The 22,288-nt window shown below is 35.9% G+C and overlaps 1 protein-coding gene across 7 annotated transcripts in view; it reads right to left on the bottom strand.

Annotated features, from left to right (window-relative positions):
• Window positions 1–22,288, bottom strand: part of SLC4A10 (solute carrier family 4 member 10) — a 295,709-nt gene that overhangs the window by 15,062 nt on the left and 258,359 nt on the right. For all 7 annotated transcript variants that reach the window (XM_030325195.1, XM_030325192.1, XM_030325198.1 and 4 more), the window contains 4 exons: window positions 14,797–15,048; window positions 12,266–12,334; window positions 6,586–6,759; window positions 5,709–5,831 (listed from right to left, as the gene is read on the bottom strand). In XM_030325195.1, the coding sequence (XP_030181055.1) occupies window positions 5,709–5,831; window positions 6,586–6,759; window positions 12,266–12,334; window positions 14,797–15,048 (618 nt within the window). The remainder of the gene's footprint in view (window positions 1–5,708; window positions 5,832–6,585; window positions 6,760–12,265; window positions 12,335–14,796; window positions 15,049–22,288) is intronic.

Here is a 22,288-nt window from a genome sequence, read left to right as displayed (position 1 = left end):
TTTTCACTAAGATAGTCAAAGCATTTGTCAGATACTGAATTGCTGAAAGATAGTCAATGCTATATCCAGTAAAAGCCAGGAAAATTGAGGGTTAAAACAATGCATCTAATTTATAGCACTCAAACATTTACTGAGCATGTATTATGTGCAAGGCACACAGTGGAAAATCCGGGAGCCATTCACGAATCCATTTGTCAAATATGTATTAAGCATAACCTACATGACAGCAGTCTGCTAGGTGCCCGCGATACAGCAACAAAGAGACAGACACTCTACTCTCAGAGGATGAGAAGGGTCATTGTAAAAAAATACAAGAAGAGGGGCGCCTGGGTGGCGCAGTCGGTTAAGCGTCCGACTTCAGCCAGGTCACGATCGCGCGGTCCGTGAGTTCGAGCCCTGCGTCGGGCTCTGGGCTGATGGCTCAGAGCCTGGAGCCTGTTTCCGATTCTGTGTCTCCCTCTCTCTCTGCCCCTCCCCCGTTCATGCTCTGTCTCTCTCTGTCCCAAAAAATAAATAAATGTTGAAAAAAAAATTTTTTTAAAATACAAGAAGAGAGGAAGTAGTATCTGGGCCAGTCTTATTTGATCAGTTTAGTAGAAGAAAGGAAGAAACTCTAGAAACAGTGCAGGCCAAGAATAAAAAGTAGAAATAAATAAGATGTGTTTGTATGACAATGAACAACCAGACTGGCCTGAGCCAAAGGCCTGTGCCGAGTGGAAAACAAAATTGGAGTTAAAATGTGGTATGTTTTGATTAGTAGGATGTATGAATCTGAGTTATATTTTGTGATAGCATAAAAAATAATTTGTGTATCGTGACAAAATGCTCTATGCTACCTTTAGTGAAATAGGTAGCATCTTCACTATATCCACTTCTCATGCAAAGTCTATATCTATGTAGGAACCCCCAAGAAGCTCAAAGTACAAACAAAGCAGAGAGCCAGTGTTCACAAAGATGGCTAGAATATTAGAGAAAATATTCATTAATTTTAGAATTCATAGATCTCAAAAAATGGAAGCGAATTTAGTGATTAAGTCTGACCCCTTTAGTTTATCCAAAAGGAAAACAAAGTCTACAGGACATAAGAAGTGTCAGACCATTTTCTTCTTTGATTACTAATAGAATAGAAAATGCTGCAAACATTACACACACACACACACACACACACACACACACACACACACACACAAACTCTGAAAACCATAAAACTTGACATTTCTAAGAGCTATGTATTAAAATTTCCAACAGATAGAAGAGCCATTACATACAACTACTCACTTCAACAATGAAAGCTAAAGGTATAGTCTATATAGAATTTTACATAAATAATTGGATGCAACATATATTTTTCATCAGAATATTTGCTTCAGTATCTCTAAGTGACTTACCTAAATTATTACAAAATTCAGAAATTTTGATAGTGGAACCTTGGATTTAGAAGATTATATTCTGGAGAACCAGACACTGTGGTTTTAGAAAAGGCCTTATCTCAAATTTTAGCATGCAGCAGAATGACCCGGATGTCTGGTTAATACAGATTTTTGGACCGATCTGCAGTTTTGATTCAATAGGTCTGGAGTATGGTCCAAGAATGTGCATTTCTAAGAAGTTGCCTGGTGTTGGCTGATGCAGCAGAGGTCCTAGGACGACACTTTGAAAAAATCACTGCTTGAGGAAGAAGAATATGCTTGCCTCACTCTAAGATTCAATTACAAATAACATTTGCCTGTGTAATAATTAGGCCATGTTTCCCAAATCCACAACCAATTCTCATCTTTCTTAGCAGTAAGATCTGCTCTGTAATTTGTTTAACTGCACTTGTTCTTAGTTTGTTTTTTGCATCTTCTTGGCCTTGCTCATGATCCTTCTTCATACAGATCACAATTCTCACTTGCCTCTTGTTTTATTCCCATAGCATATATGTTAGAGTGAACCTCCCATAAACCAAGAAGTGTCAATATCATGATCACTGCCCAGAGCTGGATTTCCAGGATTTATCTAACATTAACTGCCTTCTGCCCCCACCCAGGAGCAAACATTCTGCTGGGGCTTTCTGCTTTTAACAGCAGCCCTTTTGTCAAATGTGTACAATGTCCTAGAGAATATTTAAGTAGAAAGGAAGGCATGTTGGTACTCTGAGCACATTTGGACATCCAGAATTTGATTCTGCAGTCTTCCCTTTACACAGAGCAATGTGCAAAATGTCAGGGTTCCAATATTCATTTCTATCCTGATTATAATCCTTTCTTTCTAAAAACTGAAGCATATGCATATGCATATGCATGAAGTACATGAAAATTTGGAACAGAAGCTCTGCGACCTTGGACTGGCCTGTGTAGCTATTTATTCTGCTTAACTCATTATTGAATTTTAAGGTCAAACTAATGTTTTCTCAATGCCATAAGACCAGAAGCGGGCTACTGATAAGAAAACCCTAGAGTATAAAGGTACAAGCTTGTAACTATCATCAAAAGGACAAAAGGTGAGCCTACTTTAAATTCAAGTCTCAGGGAGCTGAACATTTTCTGCTATTTACCATCTTTCCAGATCACAATCAAAGTTACTCAATTAATTTGAGCAATTGCAGAAATGCAGCATTTCTGGAGAACTTGTCCGTTTACCACCTGAATGCACAATTTCTTGGAAGACTGGGCCTTGGTATAAGATGCCACAGTAAGAAGATGAGATCCTTCAGTGGAGTCCATAGCCTCAAGAAAATGAAATACCGAGATCTGGGTGATCAAATAGAAAATCAACCAGAATTTAAGTTGGTTAAATCCTTCTGAAATCCTTCTTAAAATCTTCCCGTTCTCTATACTAATCATACACGTTTAACAACTAATTCCAAGTTAGAAAGTGAACATCTTTAAACTTCCTTTTCTCTCTCCACTTGTTGGACGGAGAATTACCTTTCTTTGCATTGGTCAGAACTATATTTTAATATAATTAAATTATGAATTATTTCTTCACTGTATTACTGATTCTCTTGTTTCTTTCCATGCACTGAGATTCGCATGAAAGCATCATTATATTAATCTATTTGAGACTTTAAAGGTCTGTAAATCTGCCTGATTAATGTATTATTGCAAGGCATTTCCCCCACTTTTTCTCATACTCTGATCTGAAGGACAAATTTCCCTCAATAAATCTTTAATCTATTTTTGTATCCTTTTGGAAGACATGGAGTCTGAGAAATTTAGTAATATTTGATTACTTCTAAAATATTTATCTTCATAATCAAAAAATAGTAAACACCCATTGGAATACAGTGGGCCTATAATGTAAAAAGGTTGGAAGCTTATTAAATAGGGTCTCTTTCTAGCTGAGATTAATAAATTCCAAAATGGTATCTGGCACACATTTATACCACACCATATATATGCAGCTTCAGGAGAGGTTCTGAGCAGTGGAAATAAGGGAGAATCTAAACTTTTCTTTAAATGACAAAAGGAGAGAAAATTAAATATAATATATGTGATATATACATTATACAACTTTTCATTTCACAAAGTTCTAGAACAGCAAGGATGCTCCATGATATGGTAAGGCCTAAGGAGTACGCTCTGAAAGAGATGATTATATGGCTGGGGCTGTTGCTAACTTTCTCTATGGAGGTAGTGGAGACATTTGAAATCAAAGCAAGAAAGTAAAGCAAAACTACATTTAGAAGTTACTGCTTTAATATACTTAATATCATTCTCATTATCAGAAAGACTCAGAAAAAGCTCATGGTCAAAGAGTTTTATATTCAAAATCATCTTCTTTGGAATTTAAACTTTTTTGGGTATTGTTTTCAAGAATAATTGCTGAATAATTTTAATTACATCAAGTATGGATAATTTAAGCCTTTTGAATTTTTATATCCCAGTGTCCATCTTATTTACATTTAATTTATACCAAATTCTGTCATATTTTTCTTGAATCCTATCTGAGGAGGAGGCCAAACCTTTACTTAAGCCCTAAAATGCAATATCATACTTAAGGCATTGTTTTTAAAAACCTTTCATAGTTAGGGGCACCTGGGTAGCTCAGTAGGTTAAGCACCTCTTAATCTCGGTTCAGTCAGGTCATGATCTCATGGTTTGTGAGATCAAGCCCCCCATCTGGCTCTGTGTTAATGTGCTTGGGATTCTCTCTCTCCCTCTCTCTCTGCCCCTCCCTTGTTTGCACTCTTGTCTCTCTCTCTCTCAAAACAAATAGATACATTTAAAAAACAAATCCCTTATAATTAGGGGCACCTGGGTGGCTCAGTCGGTTAAGTATCCCACGTCAGCTCAGATCATGATCTCGCCCCACTTCAGACTCTGTGCTGACAGCTCAGAGCCTGGAGCCTGCTTCAGATTCTGTGTCTCCCTCTTTCTCTGCCCCTCCCCTTCTCATGCTCTGTCTCTCAAAAACAAACAAATGTTTAAAAAAATTTTTTTAAATCTTTCATAAATAAGAACATATCAAAGAGAAAACTTAAGAAAAATGATAATTTTATAATATGATATTTCAATGTTGTATTAATATTACTAGAAGTATGATTTTAAGCATTCTACATTATTTGGAAAAATTAAAATAATCATTCAAAATTAAGGTACATCATTAGGATCAATCTCTAAAGCGGGGATCCATTGTCAGCAATGGGAGACCATGGAAAAGCAGCCCATATTTGTAAAAACATCTGAGCAGAAATTGCATTAGACTTTGGGGCCTAGTCTGACTTTAACTAATGACTGAGGAAAAATTAAAACCATTGAAATGTTTGCAAACAAATTCCCCAAAGGAGAGAGGAATAAAACCTTGGCTTGAGAAATTATGCTGTAGATAGGAAACTGAGTACATTTACTGACTGCCTAGTAGAAGAAATGGTGGAAAAAATAATGCACAATTCTTACCAAATATTTTCTTTCCAGATGAAACAAATGGAAATTTTGTTCTTATGTTTTATAATCTATGGGCTCAATCATTCTGGTAGATAGTATACTGGTCATTTTTTTTTTATTTATACTCTAGTTTTTATAGAAAATATTTTTAATGTTATGATTACTAGCCTTCAAAAGAGACCCAGACTTACATATGAACTTCAAATATGCCATAAAACTTAAAACAAATGGTCTTAACACATGAAACAGAATAGGATAAATCAGTAGTCCAAGGAAGTAATTAAATCCCAAAACTCTCTCAAATCACATTTACTCAATCTTAAATCACTTTGAAAGCAGGTCAGATCAGCGTAAGCATTTAATCTATTTCAAAAAAAAAACACCCTAATTATATATTTTATTTAGAATTAGGATCTGTCCATTAAAACTTAGTTCCTTAGAAAAATACCAAGAGGACTAATATCTCTTTTTTTCCTTCTCACATATTCAACCAAAAAGCAGTCACTGCGGGACCATAACTTGGAAATAGTTAAGCATCAGTAAGGTTCTGCCATCCACAAGGGAGGGAATAGAAAAGCAAAGCTTACAATTTGGAGGATAATGAAGTACAAAGTGTTTGCTTATTTCACTAGGGTTTGGTTTTCTCATGTAAGGTCTGTGCTCAAGTTTCAAGTTTATGATTTTAAACATTAACCCTCCAAACATTAATAATCCACCTGTGGTTGTTAGTAACTGCTAACTATCTAAATATAAACATGGGATTGATTTTGCAAAGAGCTGTTACTATGCAAGTGCTCCTTTTTTGTCTCTTTATAAGATACTGATTTTGCTCAGACTTACTTCTTTTTCAGCATCTTCTAGTTTCTTTTTCTTACTCTCGGGCATTAAATCATCCAACCAGCTGAGTTCCCGTTTTGTAAACAGAAAGTCCATCAATTTTCTCACAAATACCAGAGCTAACACCTGAAGTAAACAATAAGATAGTTTAAAACAGGGAAAAAATTAAAATGGGAGATGTAGCTTTGGTTCTTGATGGAAACAAGTCAATTTCAATTAAGACTGAGATTAAAGTGGCACTTGAAGTCATGTGTGTATGAGACACTGTACCTTTGCATCCTTCAGTTCCTTTTCTTACCACATCCCCAGAATAACAGCTCTGATTTTGCCCAGTAAAGGAGTCTCTTAAAGAGGCCATTAAAAAAAAAAAAAAAAAAAAAAGCCCTACAAAATATATTGGATTGTTTCTTTTGATAGATGTAATTAATAATTTGCATTATTTTAATGAACATTAAACCATTCTTATCTGTGATAATATTTTAAATTATTTATAGTCACTCAAATTCAGTATTTGAATGCAGTATTTGAAATTTATATGAAATATTTCATAAAATTTAATTTTAAAATCCCCCTAGTTTTTCAGATTTGCTAGTGCTACATCTTCAATGCTACATTTTCAAAGTTTACATTTTTCTACCTAACTTCAATTAATTCAAACCACTGTGAATATTCAGAATGATAGAGACAAAACTAATATGAATCACTGAAATTCATATATAATCTCAAACTCTATCTTAGTCACTAGTGTTAGTAACTCAAGTTTATGCCATGGTTTCCAATAATAGTTCAAAATGACTCTATTGTTCCAATTTCAGTTTTATGTGTTTCCAAAGCAGAAAATCAGAGGAGGAGAAAAAAAGTGGACTTAAAAGTTTCTTACCATCATGGGAAAGACAATAGCAGCTCTTGAAACTTTTATTATCCACAAAAGGCCAAGGCAACTCATCTGAATAACTGTGAAGAGATGGACTTTTCGAAGTGGTACATGCCTTAGGTATATAAAATCTGGCTGATGTTTTGCAGGCATCCAGAAGAGCTTTATTCTATCAAAGAACTAAAAGATAAACAGACTAAATTTCTTTTTACAGACAACAATACAAGTAGGACAAGTAGATGTTCAATATGGTCCAAAATATGGTACATCTGGATCACACTGAAGTTGACCTCTGGGCATCAGGACAATGGGATTGCCATGCATACACTCTGAAATGCACAATTTCAGTTTCATAGCATTCCACATTTTCTTGAATATGGAGACAGGCCATAACTTAGAAGAGTTTAAAAATATTAAAGTCAATGCTAAATGTTGCTACTTGGAAGAGTATAGCCTTGAGAGAAAAAAGAAGATCATCATCCTCTTTCTCATTATCACATCACAATTAGCTTGGGGATTCCTTGGCTCCCATACTCTCTCCTCTCCTGAAAGAGCTCATCCATACCCAAGGTTCAAATTTCACATGCTTGTTAGAGACTTCTAGACCTAGGTCTTTACTTCAGCACTCTCGGTCTTGCTCTCTCTCTCTCCTGAGCTCTCGACCCAGATCCTGCTGCTGAGTAGGATGTTTTGATTCTGCTGTTTTGGCCTTGACACTTCGACCCCCAACAAGGTTTTGAGGTTGTCTTTAGAAACACAAACACCTTAGCCACAAAGACTTAACCTAGATGAATTACTGTTAATAAAGTATTTTCCAGAGCAAACTTTGTTAATTTGATTTCTTGATCAATTTCCTATAGTGCACGGTCAAATCATTTACAATTTTTTCAACTGTATTTTATTATTAGTTCTGTTTAAGTCTTACCATGAAGGTAGTCCAATTATTTTTGACTATATATTATTGTTACAATTTTGATTTTGAGACCATTTTTATGTACCAACGCAAAATTTCCCAATTCAAATTTTATATATGAAATTTTCACAAGAAGTTTAAATCTTCAATCACATTCTACTTACTAACATATTTTACTGCAGGTTAGTTTTATTCTATGTGGAGCGTTTTGTTTAATATTTCTCAGGCCGATTTTTGCAGTTTCCAATGTTTCCAACAAGAAGTGATTATTTAGAAAATGATGGTTTCAATCACTGTCAGTTCTTTCATACCATTTCTACAGTAATATCTATTATGCATCGTCAAAAGACTGATATTTGATCTTATCTTTTAGCTAATTTATGAAAAAATTGTAAGCAATTCTCATCAGGTATTCCAAAATTAATATGCCAAGCGACAAATACCCATGGAGTAAAATGTCAGGGCCAAACATCCTTTTTTTTTTTTAACCAAAACTTGCTATATATATATATATATATATATATATATATATATATATATAAAATAAGAATCTCAAACTGAACATAAACCCATCTTTTCTTCTGTGTTCCTTGACTTATGGCACAGCATGACCTTTCTTCCCTCAGTCATCTAAACCAGAATCATATGTAGGTTAGTTCATCCACTGTTCAGGTATTTATTTATATTCATTAATACCTTCTAAAATCATTTATTGAAAACCTTCTATGCCAAGTACCAAGTGCTGAATTTCTTTTTCTTGGTTTATCCTTCTCCATATTGTCCCCAAACATTTCATTAGCTCTTATTTCTCTCTCTTAAATATCTCTTTAAATTACATGTCATTAAAGAAAATTTGGTGATTGGTGGAGGTGGGAATAGGGAGGAAATAAAGTAAAATCTCTGGCTTATAACTGAATGTTTCAGTTTCGATAGAACTTGTTTTTCCCAGCTATCATTTCTCCATTTGTGAAGCTGTTATTGCATAAGTGTTCTTCAGTGTGTGGGTGCTTCCATTGTTATTGCTTAAATGGCACATTTGCTTTACTTTGGATTCCTGAAGTGTTGGAATGAATATAGATGTGGTTATATATCTGAGTATAGAAACAGCATTCATAAGAACACTGTGATCTGTTTTTTCTGCCATGTTGCACAGTGAGAAGCCTAGATAATATGTTTCATAATATTGCCAAACAGGTAGCATACAGGTTCCTTCAGCATATAGGGTAACTAAGTAACCTGCTCCTGGAACTGTTGGTACCCAGCACATGCTTATTACTACTCAAGTAAGGATAATCATGACACATGTATCCTGAGTTTTGCAGTTGGCTTTTATCTTGCCCTAATCTCAATATTCCACTCCCCCACCCAGTTAGCCCAAATAGGAATTTCAACTTCCTGAGTGCGGGGTTCACTTAAATTTTCACTAACCCTGTTCTCAGTGTGAGACCCTGCTTGCTGTTTCATTCGTGCTATTTAAAACTCATTATACTTTTCTCATGGGCCTTTAATAAAGTTTTCCTCAATTTTCAATTGAGAGATTCACACCCCAAATAATTCCAAAACCTGACATTCTTGTTTAGTTCTAAACCTCATGGGTATAAAATCATGTGAGTGGAATTAGGAGGAAAAATCTGTTGAAACCTATCAAAATGATTTTACTTTGTTTCTTAAACTTCTGCTGCTGTATTTATGTGAGCCTGGGGCCTAATAATAAATACTTTTCACTTACAGATGAAATTAGTGCTCGTGGAACTTTTGCCAAAGGCAAAAAACAAACAAAAAAACCCACAAAAAACAGTAAAACAAATAAAACCTCTTCGGTACTCTTCCCTATCTGTGTTATCAAACCAATTCTTTCAAAATACATTTTTCATACATGACATTATAAATGAGCAAGTTAAATCCAATTTGAGTAAAATTTAAATGCGTAACACTTCTCAACCATTTCCCTCTCCCAGGTAAATTTCACCCAGTGTCAGGAAAAAACAGTCATAGTATCTATTTGGGATGTCCAGTGATCTTTCAATGACTTTGTATTGAAGTTTTGCCTCAGTTCTGACATCCAGTACTTTCCTAAGGCTGAAGTGCTTTTTCTTCTCTCAAAGTCAGAAACTGGTTAGTTGTTCATTCAGGAAGAGATTTCTGTGCTGCCTGTCCCTCAGTGTCAAGAATTTAGCTAAGCTATCCCCCATGGTATTATTGCCTTGGTATCCATTCTGTTTGGCTAAGCAGCCTGTGGTCACCTGAATTGACAACTAGCCCCTCATGTAAACACATGCCCTGGACTACCGCCGGCAGACTAACAAGCAAATGTAAGTTTCTGAGATGGCTCCCCGAAATGTCCTTACAATAAGCACTCTCCCCTAACTCCCACAGCCTTCCCCTTTAGAAAAGACCCCCATGGGGCTTCCCAAAACCCTGCTCTTTTTATTTAAATTGATCAATCAGCCTTAGACCAGGAACCCCAAAGCACTTTATCCACATATCCAAATAAAGGCACGTGGCCCAGGTCTTGATTCTTTCTCTGTCTGTACTCTGCCTTGACTTCCTCATGTGGTCCCTTCAGGTGTGCCAGGTACTTCCTCCAGGACCTGTGAGTGATGAATTACCTATTTCAATTTTTCTTGTAGTCTACCATTGAACCACGGCTTGCCATCCAGCACCCTGTGCTCCATTAACATGTGTGAAATTTGACAAAATCATAATAACCAGGTGACCTTTCTTTCATGTATTTGAACAGCAATGAGACTAGTAGTGTCATAGGAAAAGCAGCAATTTATGTATTCCTTTTGGCCAACAAAAAATAAATTTATTTTCAATAAATAGCCCTCAGAATTCATCTCCTTTCAAGAAAACTTTAGTGCTTCAGATCAATAATGTTAAGTTATAAGACAAGATTATTCAAAGGTAAATTTAAGTAGAAATCTGCCTCTGTCCTTGTGTGGCATTCTTCCCTGTGTCTCTCTGTGTCCTCTCTTCTTAGAAGGATGCCAGTCACTGGACTTAGGGTGAAGATGAGCTCATTTTGAGTTCCAAAACTAATCCATCTCCAAGACTCTATCTTTAAATAAGGTCACATCCTGAGTTTCCAAGCGGGCGTGAATTTGGGGGAAGCACTATTCAAACCATTATAGTATCATAAGCACGAATAATTTGCTAAGCACCTCCGCAAAGATTTACAATACAGTTGTGGTCATTTTAAAATGTGTCCACAAATTCTTCCACACTAGTCTCTTCAAGAGATGGGGTCTAATTTCCCTCCACGTGTGCAAGCTGGATATAATGACTCACCCCTAACATATAAGAAAAAAATGGAAGTGACCATGTGTGACTTTGGCAACTAAGCCAAAAGGCACAGTGACTCCACCCTCCCTCTCTTTCGGGGTGCTCACGCTGATGGAAGTTAGCTTCCGGGTCATGAGGGCACTTGAGTCTCCTGTGGAGAGGCCTGTGTGGCAAAACAACAACAGCAGCAACAACAACAAACAAACAAACCAACCAACCTGGGGCATCCTGCCAAAAGCCAGGGAGAGGCTGATGCCTTTTCCCACAGCCGTGTGATCAGCCATCTCAGACCCTGGTCCTCCAGTCCTATTCAAGCTTTCAGATGCCTGCAGACCTTGTCCACATTCTGACAGGAACCACATGAGACACCTGGAGCTAGAACCACCCGGCTAATCTACTCCCAAATTCATAACCCGCACAAAATGTGAGATAATAAGTGTTTGTTGTTTAAAGCCACTAAGTGAACTGTAATCTGTTATGCAGCAATAGAAAATTCGTATAATTACATTGATTTAACCAATACTTGAACAACTAAGTTTTCCTTTGTACCTTGAAATCGCCTTACCCTGTACCTTTACTTTTAATTTTTTAAAAAAAAGAATCCTATAACTATAATTGTAACAATGATAGAAACACAAGCATAAAAGGAAAATAATCACCCAGGGTCTCACTATCCTAATAAATTGTTTTTTTTTTTTTTAATTTTTTTCAACGTTTTTTATTTTTTATTTTTGGGACAGAGAGAGACAGAACATGAACAGGGGAGGGGCAGAGAGAGAGGGAGACACAGAATCGGAAACAGGCTCCAGGCTCTGAGCCATCAGCCCAGAGCCTGACGCGGGGCTCGAACTCACGGACCGCGAGATCTTGACCTGGCTGAAGTCGGACGCTTAACTGACTGCGCCACCCAGGCGCCCCATAAATTGTTTTTATTTATCTGCCTTCCTTTTTGGTCCATTCACACTCACAGCTTTATAAACCTATGGTAGGTACAGCTTGTTTTCCTACTTTTTTGCTTTGGATTATTAAGCCATAAGCATTTTTATCATGTTCCTTTTATGGCCATCATAATTACCAATTTTAAATGACTGTACCATAGACCACTTAATTATTTTACTGCTGATGGATAGTTGGGTTATTTCCAATATTTTGATAGTATGTGTTACAATGAACATCTTTGTGCATACAGTTCTTTTCTGTTCCATACACACGATTACAGTAGCAAAGATTAAAAGCTTTTGGATATATTTTGAAATATACTGTCATTACTTTTCTAAGAGGGTTGTAAAGTCTAAACCTTATACAGTTTTAACATAACTTATGGTAAACAAAAGTACCTTAAAGTTAGGAACCAGGTTGAAGAAATTTAATTGTGGTCTGAAAGCTGATCGTCAGATGATGTCATTTTCTTAGCTATCACATGATTTAGCATGAATCGACCCAAGGTAAGTCATCACAGATGTGCATCATTTACTGAAAGCAATTTACCTGAATTCCCTTTAGAGATGAAGCACCCATATAAAGAAACACTCCATATAGCACAGGCATGGGAATAAACTGTAAAAGAACAATTAGAAAAAAGATATAAGTTATTTTCAAATAACTGCTCATGCTGTTTTTCACTTACCAAAGAAAAACACAGAAAAATATTTTAGAAGCAATAGTGGGCCAAGTCAGAAGACTCAGGTTCAAATCCCCACTCTAGCACTTTTTTAGCTGCATAATCTTAGGTCAGTTACTTAAGCTCTCTGTGCCTTAGCTTCCCCACATATATCTAAAAAGGGATGGGGATAATAGGGTTGTTATGAGTATTTAATAGGCCAAAGCCTAAAAAAGTACATTTATAATACATAATAAACAATAAATATTAACTATTATTATTGTACTACTATAGGGAAATTTGAATTTTGCCTCACAATGATAAGATAATGATTTTTATGTGACCACATGAATATAACTATACAAACAGGACAAAATAAAAGAGATGACAGTTGTTTTTAATAATCTACCTGGAGGGGAAAAAAAGGTATGTGTTCAATGAAAACTTTGATATTTTCTGTACCAGAGTGCTGAGACTATTTCAGGCACAGGAATATTTAAGATGGTGAAAATTTTTGTTAGCATTTGAAGAGAAAAAACAAGACTAAATTTACTGAAAAGAGAACTACATTTATCTGGAAATAATTTAGGTGAATATTAGATATATTTTATAAAGTTATATTTATTTTTATAAAGTTTATGTTTATATTATGTAACTTTATATTTATAAAGTTAATTGGTCAGAAACATGAAAGCAATCTTGATATAAGCCTATTCTATTTATAAACTGTCTAATTTTCTGTCATAGAGATAGTGAAATTTGGTATCAACAGTGTGTAGTGAAATTTGCTATAGTTTTTTTTCAATTGTTACCATTGTTTTAAATAAATACAAGTGTTACTTTAGTCTTTACCAGTTCTGAGCTGGAGTAGCACTTCCAAATGAATCTGATGCAGGTTATTATAGTAGTTTGGACAAATGTAATTATTTATGCCATTGAAATGTTTTCTCCAGGGGCGCCTGGGTAGCTCAGTCAGTTAAGCATTGGACTTTGGCTTAGGTCATGATTTAGCAAAGATTCGTGAGTTCAAGCCCCCTGTTGGGCTCTGTGCTGACAGCTCAGAGTCTGGAGTCTGCTTCAGATTCTGTGTCTTCCTCTTTCTCTGTCCCTCCCCTGCTCTCGCTCACTTACTCGCTCTCTCTCAAAAATAAGTAAACATTAAAATAATTGAAATGTGTTCTCCAATTACATAGTTTTAAATGAGGAACTTTTTTTTAAAGTAATTTCTATGTAAAAGTTAAGATATGTGTTAACCAGGCTAATACAGATATTTATTTATTAATAAATATAGTAGCTTTGGAAACCATGACTCAGAATATGCTTTTAAAATAATGTAATTTAATTCCCTTCCTCGTCTTTTCTCCATTTAATTTTTGGGTTGGTTAAGGTTATTTGATAAAGCTTATCTGTAACTATACACTGAAGTGTTCAATGGATGGTTTATGTTCACAGTATTGAAAGATTTAGGCTTCAAACATTCTCTTACACTGATTTCTAAATATGACAACTAAAATGAAGTTTTATTTGCATAATAAAGTAATAAGAAAAAAAGATATTGGGATTAAAGATGAAGAATGGAGCTAACATCTAGATGTTCTTACATTATGCCAGATATTTGCAAACATGTGAACTGTTCAATTTTTCTCTTTTTACTGGACTAGCTCAGCATAATTCTAGCTCTATAATTACTTATATAACATAGAAATGAATTCTTACAAATGTACTTCCAAAAAATGATAAATATAAGTAAACTTGTATAAATGACTGAAGGATTCCATCAAAATTTTCAAAGTACAGGCAAATAAAATGAGCTATAATTTAAAATATAATTGACATACCTTGGTAATATCTGCCAAAATTCTATGACAAAATAATTACTCTTTAATGCTTTTCAAAATGGATTCAATTATTTTAAATGTGAAAAAATAAGTATATACAATAGTGATGTCCATGTAGCAGTTTCATGTAACATTTAATACACAAAACTGCATATGTGGCCATGACCATTACATTGTTCATCTCTGTACCTCTATTTTGCACTAGGTAATGTTAATTGCAAATACACCTGACAAGAAAATGGAGACTTTATTTCATGTAGGCCTACAGTGAACTCAAGTCAAAAATTAGCTAAAAATGAGTGACCTGTCCCCATAACTTGGTAACTATTTCAAAATTATGATAATAACTTACACATCAAACTTTACTTTGCCAGACTAAATTTCTCATGCATTTAAGGATTCTGAAATATAGCCCATAACTTCCCGTTAAGAAGTTGTATAAACATGGTAAAGAAATTTATCATTTGTATCACATGTCATACAATATTTGCAAATTGTTGGCTTAGATTCAAGTGAGATTTCTTAAACAATAATAAATATATTCTGCCCTCTCTCAGCTTCATAAAGGTAGATTTAATTACCTTCAGAATACTGGTCATGAAGACTGATGAACCCATAAGAATAAAAATCATAAGCCCAGTAACCCTTTGCTCCCGAATGCCAAGAAACTTGGGCTGTTCTCCTGGAGCTGAACATTCTGATTCCAGTTTTAAGCTGTTGACATGAGTGATGGACAGGACAGTGGCAGCCACAAACCACGGCAGGCCCATGATGGAGCACACCCCTAGCATGACAGCCACCATCAATAGATCCAGATGGTACCCGCAACCTTTCTGTGGAAAGAAAAGAGGATTCTCACAGAAACTGAACTTAGCATAGAGACAAATGATACCGCCACCATGAAACCATGAGAATAGAAAAGAGAGATTACCTTGAGTCTTAGACAACTGATTCTAAAATGCAAAACAAGTTAAAGATAAAAAGGTAACAGTGTGAAAACATATAATCCACTTAAAGAAAAGCTGCAAATGTTCCTTTTACAATTATGATTATAGTGACTTCTATCTACTTTAATAGGTTTAATGTATTACTGGGTTAATATTATGTTAGTTTCCATTCTATTTCTGTTGGATAATTGAAGTCATTATTAAATACAGTCACTTCTCTTAGTTTCCTTAAGTAGGCAAGTTGAATCACAATTCGTATATCTACTCATTTGTGATTAATTCATACCAAAAAATTACTGAACACCATATACCAGGCATCAGGTAGAAAACAGAAAACAAAGTAAGGATTGTATCAACAACAACACTCAGAATGGCCTGTGAATAGAAATTACTTCCTGACAATGCTTAAGAAGCCCTTCACATCAGATCTCCTAAAAAGAAACTCTTCTCAAACATTCTGTGTCCAATTGCCTTCTTTTGTCTCAATGGGAGGGTGTCTCAATGTCTTACTGGGAAAAATAATATCATGGAATCTAAGCTTCCTTATATTTACCTATTTTTATTCTAATACAGCTTTTATTCTCTATCTTATTCTCATCTGTTTCAGTTTCAGCACCAGAAATATTTGGCCCCTCCCTAAAATGAAAGTTTTTGTGTTTTCTACCTCTCTGTGATCCTGCTCCACTCTCACTGACCTCCAGGTGTTGCAAACTTCCATGCTTTCTAGGACCAGGCAGGAAACATAACTGAGGAAACAGGTGCAGGAGGCGTGTGGAGTGGAGATGCAGGGAAGTGAGACAGCTCTCTAGGAGAGGGTGAGTGGCTGAGGGCAGGTGGGGAAGAGCAAGCAGCGTTTCCCCCCCCCCCCCCCACCATAGGAAATCATCAGCAAAAAGCCTCAGCGGTAGCAAATGGCTTGGCCTACTTTACGCTCCAACTATTAATGACTACTTCATGAAAGGTAGTATGATAAAGTGGTTAACGGCTTAGGTTCTGGACATAGGTGGCCCGGGATCAAATGCTGGCTCAACCAATGCCCCTGGACAAATCATTTAACCTCTTGTGCCTCTGTTTCCCTATCTAAAAAAGGATGATGGTGATAACAGGAGGCACCCCTTTGGGTTGTTGTGAGAATTAAATTATTTAACTTTGAAAATCATTTAGAACAATGTCTAATATGTACTAAGCATTCAGTAAATGTTAGGGACTATTATATTCTGGCAATTGAACAATAATTTTTTATTTGTACTCATTTGTTTCAAGGCTCCTCAATAAAATTACATGTTTCTTAAGGGCAGGTAACATATAATTTCTCAATATTTCCTGTAGTTTTGTTTTTTTTTAAGATTTATTTATTTTTGAGAGAGAGAGCACAAGCGGGTTAGGGGCAGAGAGGGAGAGGGACAGAAGATCCAAAGTGAGCTCTGCACTGACAGCAGCGAGCTCGAAGTGATACAGGGCTGGAACTCATGAGCTAGAGCCTTGAGATCATGACCTGAGCCAAAGTCAGACGCTCAACAGACTCAGCCACCCAGGTGCCCCTTTCCTGTAGTTTTTAACACAATCATTGGCACACAAGAAGCAATCAATAAGGAACAGATTGGCTTTTTTAGAGGGAAATATGCATACTTCAACCATTATAGAATTGGGTTTAATAAGTATAATTTAAAATATATATAGCCATTAAATTTGTTATTATGAATATGAGCAGAAATTACCAATTCTTCTAGAGGAATAATTTTGGCCCTTTTTTTTTTTTAACCAGGCAGTTTTACCAAACTGCAAGCAGTTTCTAGTTAATATGAAAGCTCCTATAGCCAGGAGTGTGAAATATGCTGAGTATTTGTTGCATACTCGTCCTGGTGGTGTTTTCTTTCTGCTATTTTGTTTTGTTAATCATTCTATTAAGAGAAACACTCTTAAAGTCAATTGTACTTCCTTTTCTTTCTGTCTACCCCTACGAAATTATAAAAGTGCAGGAGACGACAGTGAGGAGAAAATGGCAGATATCCACATAAGGACATTTTCCTCCTGTGTTGTCACCACGACAGTGGCAACCTTCCTTGGGTTGGCTTAGCTGTAGCAATGTTCCAGCTCACGAGAATGCCTAAATTCAAACTCCCTCGTGAATAGGACTCTAGAAACTTTTTTTTTTTGCAAGTAACTCAGGAAAGATTTTTATTCCTAAGAGCTGGGACACCGGAAGAGAAACACTCTGGTATCAGCTTAACCAAAACAGCATTGGAAGAAGCTTCACCAGAGCCACACTATGGTCTTCTAGTCCAATGAACAATTTGGAAGATGTAGCCACATAGAACAGAACTCAAATTTTGGTCCCTTGAAAGGACCATGTCTTTACCAGTTAGAGGAGTGTTTTGTCCTAGGGACTCTGGAGTGAGAAGGATGTAGAAAGCAAAGGACCTAGCTCTGCCTCTGAGGGAGTATAGTGTGAATGGTGCCCCCTGGGCTGTTTTGCAAAGTTAAGGTACTGCTAAGAGAGAATGGAAGAAGTGCTAACAGCCATGGGATAAATATCAGAGGAGGGCAGGGGACAGGGGCTTTGAGATTCTCACTTGCGCATGCGTTTTTTGGCACATCCTAGGCTTTCCCAGGGTTCATGTTCACTATGGCTTAATAATACAAGGAAGGCCTTCTTCATGATAGTGATTTCCTATAGCTCTTACTTAGGGTTTTACAAATACGATACAAATATAAACAGTGCAATTCTGGATTGCAGGAAGCAGACAAAATAATGGTTTCAGAGTGGATAATTTCATTTTTAAATTTAGAAAGCTAGTTTTGTAAAACACAAGTATCTAATAAACACAAAATACAATCCCCTCCCGATTTTGTTGTACAGTAATGGGAGCATCTTAATTTCATGTGAATCAAAGGAAATAAAGCAGTGCTGGCACTTCTACTAATTAATCATCATCCTTCTTGCGTTTCATTAAATATCTTAAAACTTGGTCTTTGTACCCAAATTATTAGCTGATAGGCATGACAGCCAAAGAGAAGTATCCCTTTGTCAGAGAGAGAACTCTGTACCTTCTAACATATTTCTGTAGATTTTTCTGAAATAAAGACAGAATCTGAGCTTTTATTCTCACTTTCATCCATGAATCACAGGAAATGGACATATGGGAGGAAAAGGGAGCATAGCAACAGGTGATGCTACACCAGACCCCACTAAAACCAACATGCAGCAAGACAAGAGGCCAGCCAAGAGGACCATCTGATACCCAGATGCCACTGCTGAAAAAATTCATTTCAAAGCTTGGCAGCAATTTCCTGCATCTGTCAAGTTAACCACATAAAAGACTATAGATTGACATGAAGAACCAGGCTGACAAAGAGGGCAAAAAAGAACATATCAAATGCCATAATCATCAAGAGAATGTGGTGCCAAATGAATGTTGCAAATGCATTCATTTACTCAAGTGATCTGAGATTGTATTGCTGTTTATTAAAAATGATGTCAAAAGAAGCCTGAACTGTCTACAGAAACATGTAGAAAAGCCTACAGTTGTATCTTAACAGAAACTTTCTTTTCTGTAACATAGTGTCTTTCTTTCCACTTTTAGAGAATGTACTTTAAAAAAAGGCAGTTATTTCTAATGTTTTTCAAAGGGATTCAGCTAACCTATGCCTAGCCCACTTCTCTAGGTAAAAGATAAGAAGTGCTAGAGAGAGTATGGATTTGTATCTATATAGAATATAGATAATAATTTGCCTTCTCAAATTTTTACACTTGCATTTTGCAGCTTCTATCACTCCTGAATGACCCCAAAGACCATGAGGTGCAGTGAGTTGAAATTTTGCTAATTTGAGCCTCTTCATTCTGAGGGAGGAGGAAGTCACTTAGTGAGTTGGGCCAACTTCTTCAGCTCAACACAGCTTTACTCTGTATGTAGTAACACTCTCAAAATGATATAAACATTTTTAATGGCATGAAAAAATGCCCTATAAGAAAACTACTTTGGTAATGGAAGTGAAGAAAAGGTGAAAAGATCTAAAATGTAAGTTTGGGAGACATACAAATGATGAATTCCAAGGTGACTTGGATATATAATGTGGACTGAAATACACACTGTGGGGTCAACCAGGTGTTTGTTACAGAAACTAGAAAACATGATTCATTAAGCTTTTGGGGGGCATAATTCAACCAAGGCAAAAATGGGTTTTCAAGTGATAAAAAAAAATTAGTAAAAGCTGAAAATGTGGTTAACTTGTGGTCTGGGGATATACTCAAGAAACACGTATCTTTTCCTGACAGTGTGGTTCAAGTCAAAGCCAAGAGACTGTGCAAACATTTCAGTGAAGCAACAGGTGGGGAGAGTAGCTATGGAACAAACAGTTACTCTGACTCAAGAATGTTCTGAGAATGTGATTTTTTTTGTCATTAACAGGAAAATCAGCAGCAGCAGACCGCACTATACTGAAGCTTATAATGGTTAGAGGTTAAAAAAAAAAGTGTTCAGTGTACGTAAAATATATCTTCACTGGAAGGAACTTGCTTTGCAAACATCCACATCTAAGGAAGAGGATGGGGTGTTCAGACTTACAGGGACCAAGAAAAGATTAATTCTTCTACTCATGGCAACAGAGCAGAGCTTATGATGAAGTCAGACTTGCTCTATTATTTACTAAATCCAGGCTATGAAGGGATAAAATATAAAAATTTGATTGCATAGTCACTTATTTGTATAATAAAAAATTAATTATAAATAATGTAATATATTTTAGTAATTCAGCCTCAAGTTTATTTCAGGCTTTGGGGAGCCTGGGTGGCTCAGTCGGTTAAGCATCTGACTCTTGATTTTGGCTCAAGTCATGATCTTGCAGTTGTGAGTTCAAGCCCCATGTCGGACTCTGTGCTGACAGTGAGAAGACTGCTTGGGATTCTCTGTCTCCCTCTCTTTCTGCCTCTCCCTGGACCCCACAAAATAAATAAATTTTAAAAAAATGAAATGTTTTAATGCTACATTTAATTCTACAAATGCAAGTACTTGAAAAGCCCACTTAAAAATGTTACATGATATTTTAGCTATTCTGCATAATATTTAAAGGGAAAATATAGTGTATTTGCTGAGTTGGAGCTTTGGAAAGACTGTGTATATCAAGGGCCTACCACAGGCTAATGAAGAAGGAGGAGCAGGTGTTATGTAATTTATAAGGTTTGGAGACCTAGAAAGAACAAGGGAATGGAATGGCCAAAAAAGGTTATATTACCCTCAGCAATCTTCACTTACTTCTATATTTTGTTTCAACACGGTTCCATTAATATATAGGAAAAAATACTGCCTGTACTAGTTTAGCTGGTAGTCTTTACAAAGAATAATTTTTTAGTGAGATCAGAGGGATTTCTGCCTAATTATAAAGGCTAAAAACAAAAACAAAAAACCTAACTTACTTGAAAGGCTTACTTTCTTCCTAAAATAGGAGTCTTTTAGCTCATTTTAAAATGTGTAATATAATGAAATATATATACAGCCATCAAAAATGATAATGCAGATATATATTGGCATGGGATGACTACCATGTTAATGCTCTTACATGAAAAATAATACAAGTAACATATGTCATATGAAAATATATATTTGGGTATATATCAAAATTTTAACAATATAATCTCTAAGAAATGAAATTATAATATTTTTTACTTTTGTCTTTTAACTTTTTATATTGTCTAATTTTTTTTCATTTATTCTTTTTAAAGTTTACTTATTTTTGAGAGAGACACAGAGAGCACACACACACAAGTGGGGGAGGGGTAGAAAGACAGGAAGAGAGAAAATCCCAAGCAGACTCTGCGCTGTCAGCTCAGAGTCCGATGTGGGGCTCAATTCCACAAACCAGATCATGACCTGAGCCGAAATCAAGAGTTGGACACTTAACCGACTGAGCCACCTAGGTGCCTCTATTGTCTAATTTTTTTTTTTAATTTTTTAATATTTATTTATTTTTGAGAGAGAAACAGACAGACAGACAGACAGAGTGTGGACAGGGAAGGAGCAGAGAGAGAGGTAGACACAGAATCTGAAGCAGGCTCCAGGCTCTGATCTGTCAGCACAGAACCCAACGCGGATCTCAAACTCACAAACTGCGAAATCAGGACCTGAGCCGAAGTCGGACGCTTAACCGACTGAGTCATCCAGGCGCCCCCCTATTGTCTAATTTTTACACCAAAAGCATATGTGACTTTACAATGAAAAATATAAAGATGCTTTCAGTTTTAAAAAATAAATCAGTGTCTGGGAAAAATGTTTTCCTACTTCTTAACAGAGTTAACAGACTAACAATATTCAACCTAAAGTACTTACACATGTTTTATAGATCTATTTGATCAACTATGTAACTTTCCTAATTAAGTTGTGGCAGTATTTGCTTTTGCAGATGACAGATATCTTAAAAGCAAATAATATTTTTGAATAATTGTTATTAAATAAGTAGTCTATTAGACTTGGAAATCTGAATTCCTTGTTTTGAGGCCTGCACATCACTCAAAGTTTCGAATATTGAATGGTGTACTTCAGTGGTATTTTGGATCCAGCTCGTATAGGCTTATGGGAACCAATAGTTTAATTTCCTAAATTTCTTCCTGCCAATTGATGTCACATTGGTAACTTGAAATGGGTCACGGTGGGAGTATTCACACCATGAAAATCAGCAAACATTATAAACCAGGGTCTCTCTTTTGTAAATGCAGAGAACTGGCTGTTAACCATGTACCAGCATACCACTTGTCTAGTTTCCAAGACTTTTCTGACATATTTTTGTAAAATTACCTTTCTAAAAAAAGTTTTTATTTAAATTCCAGTTAATTAACATGCAGTGTAATATTAGTTTCAGGTGTACAATACAGTGATTCAACACTTCCATGCATCACCCAGAGATCATCACAAGGGCCCTCCTTAATCCCCATCACCTATTTCACCCATCCCCCACCCACCTCCCCTCTGGTAACCATCAGTGTGTTCTCTATAGTTAAGAGTCTGTTTCTTGTTTGTCTCTCTCTTTTTTTTCCCTCCGCTCATTTGTTTTGTTTCTTAAATTCCACATAATTAAGAATTTTGCCTGACAAAAACAAAAAGTGAAATTGAACACACTCCTTTTAAAAAAGGTT

Source organism: Lynx canadensis, chromosome C1 (assembly GCF_007474595.2).
Source record: "Lynx canadensis isolate LIC74 chromosome C1, mLynCan4.pri.v2, whole genome shotgun sequence".
Lineage (NCBI taxonomy): Eukaryota > Metazoa > Chordata > Mammalia > Carnivora > Felidae > Lynx > Lynx canadensis.
Note: the sequence above shows the minus strand (reverse complement) of the source record. Positions and strands in the feature narration are given on the sequence as shown.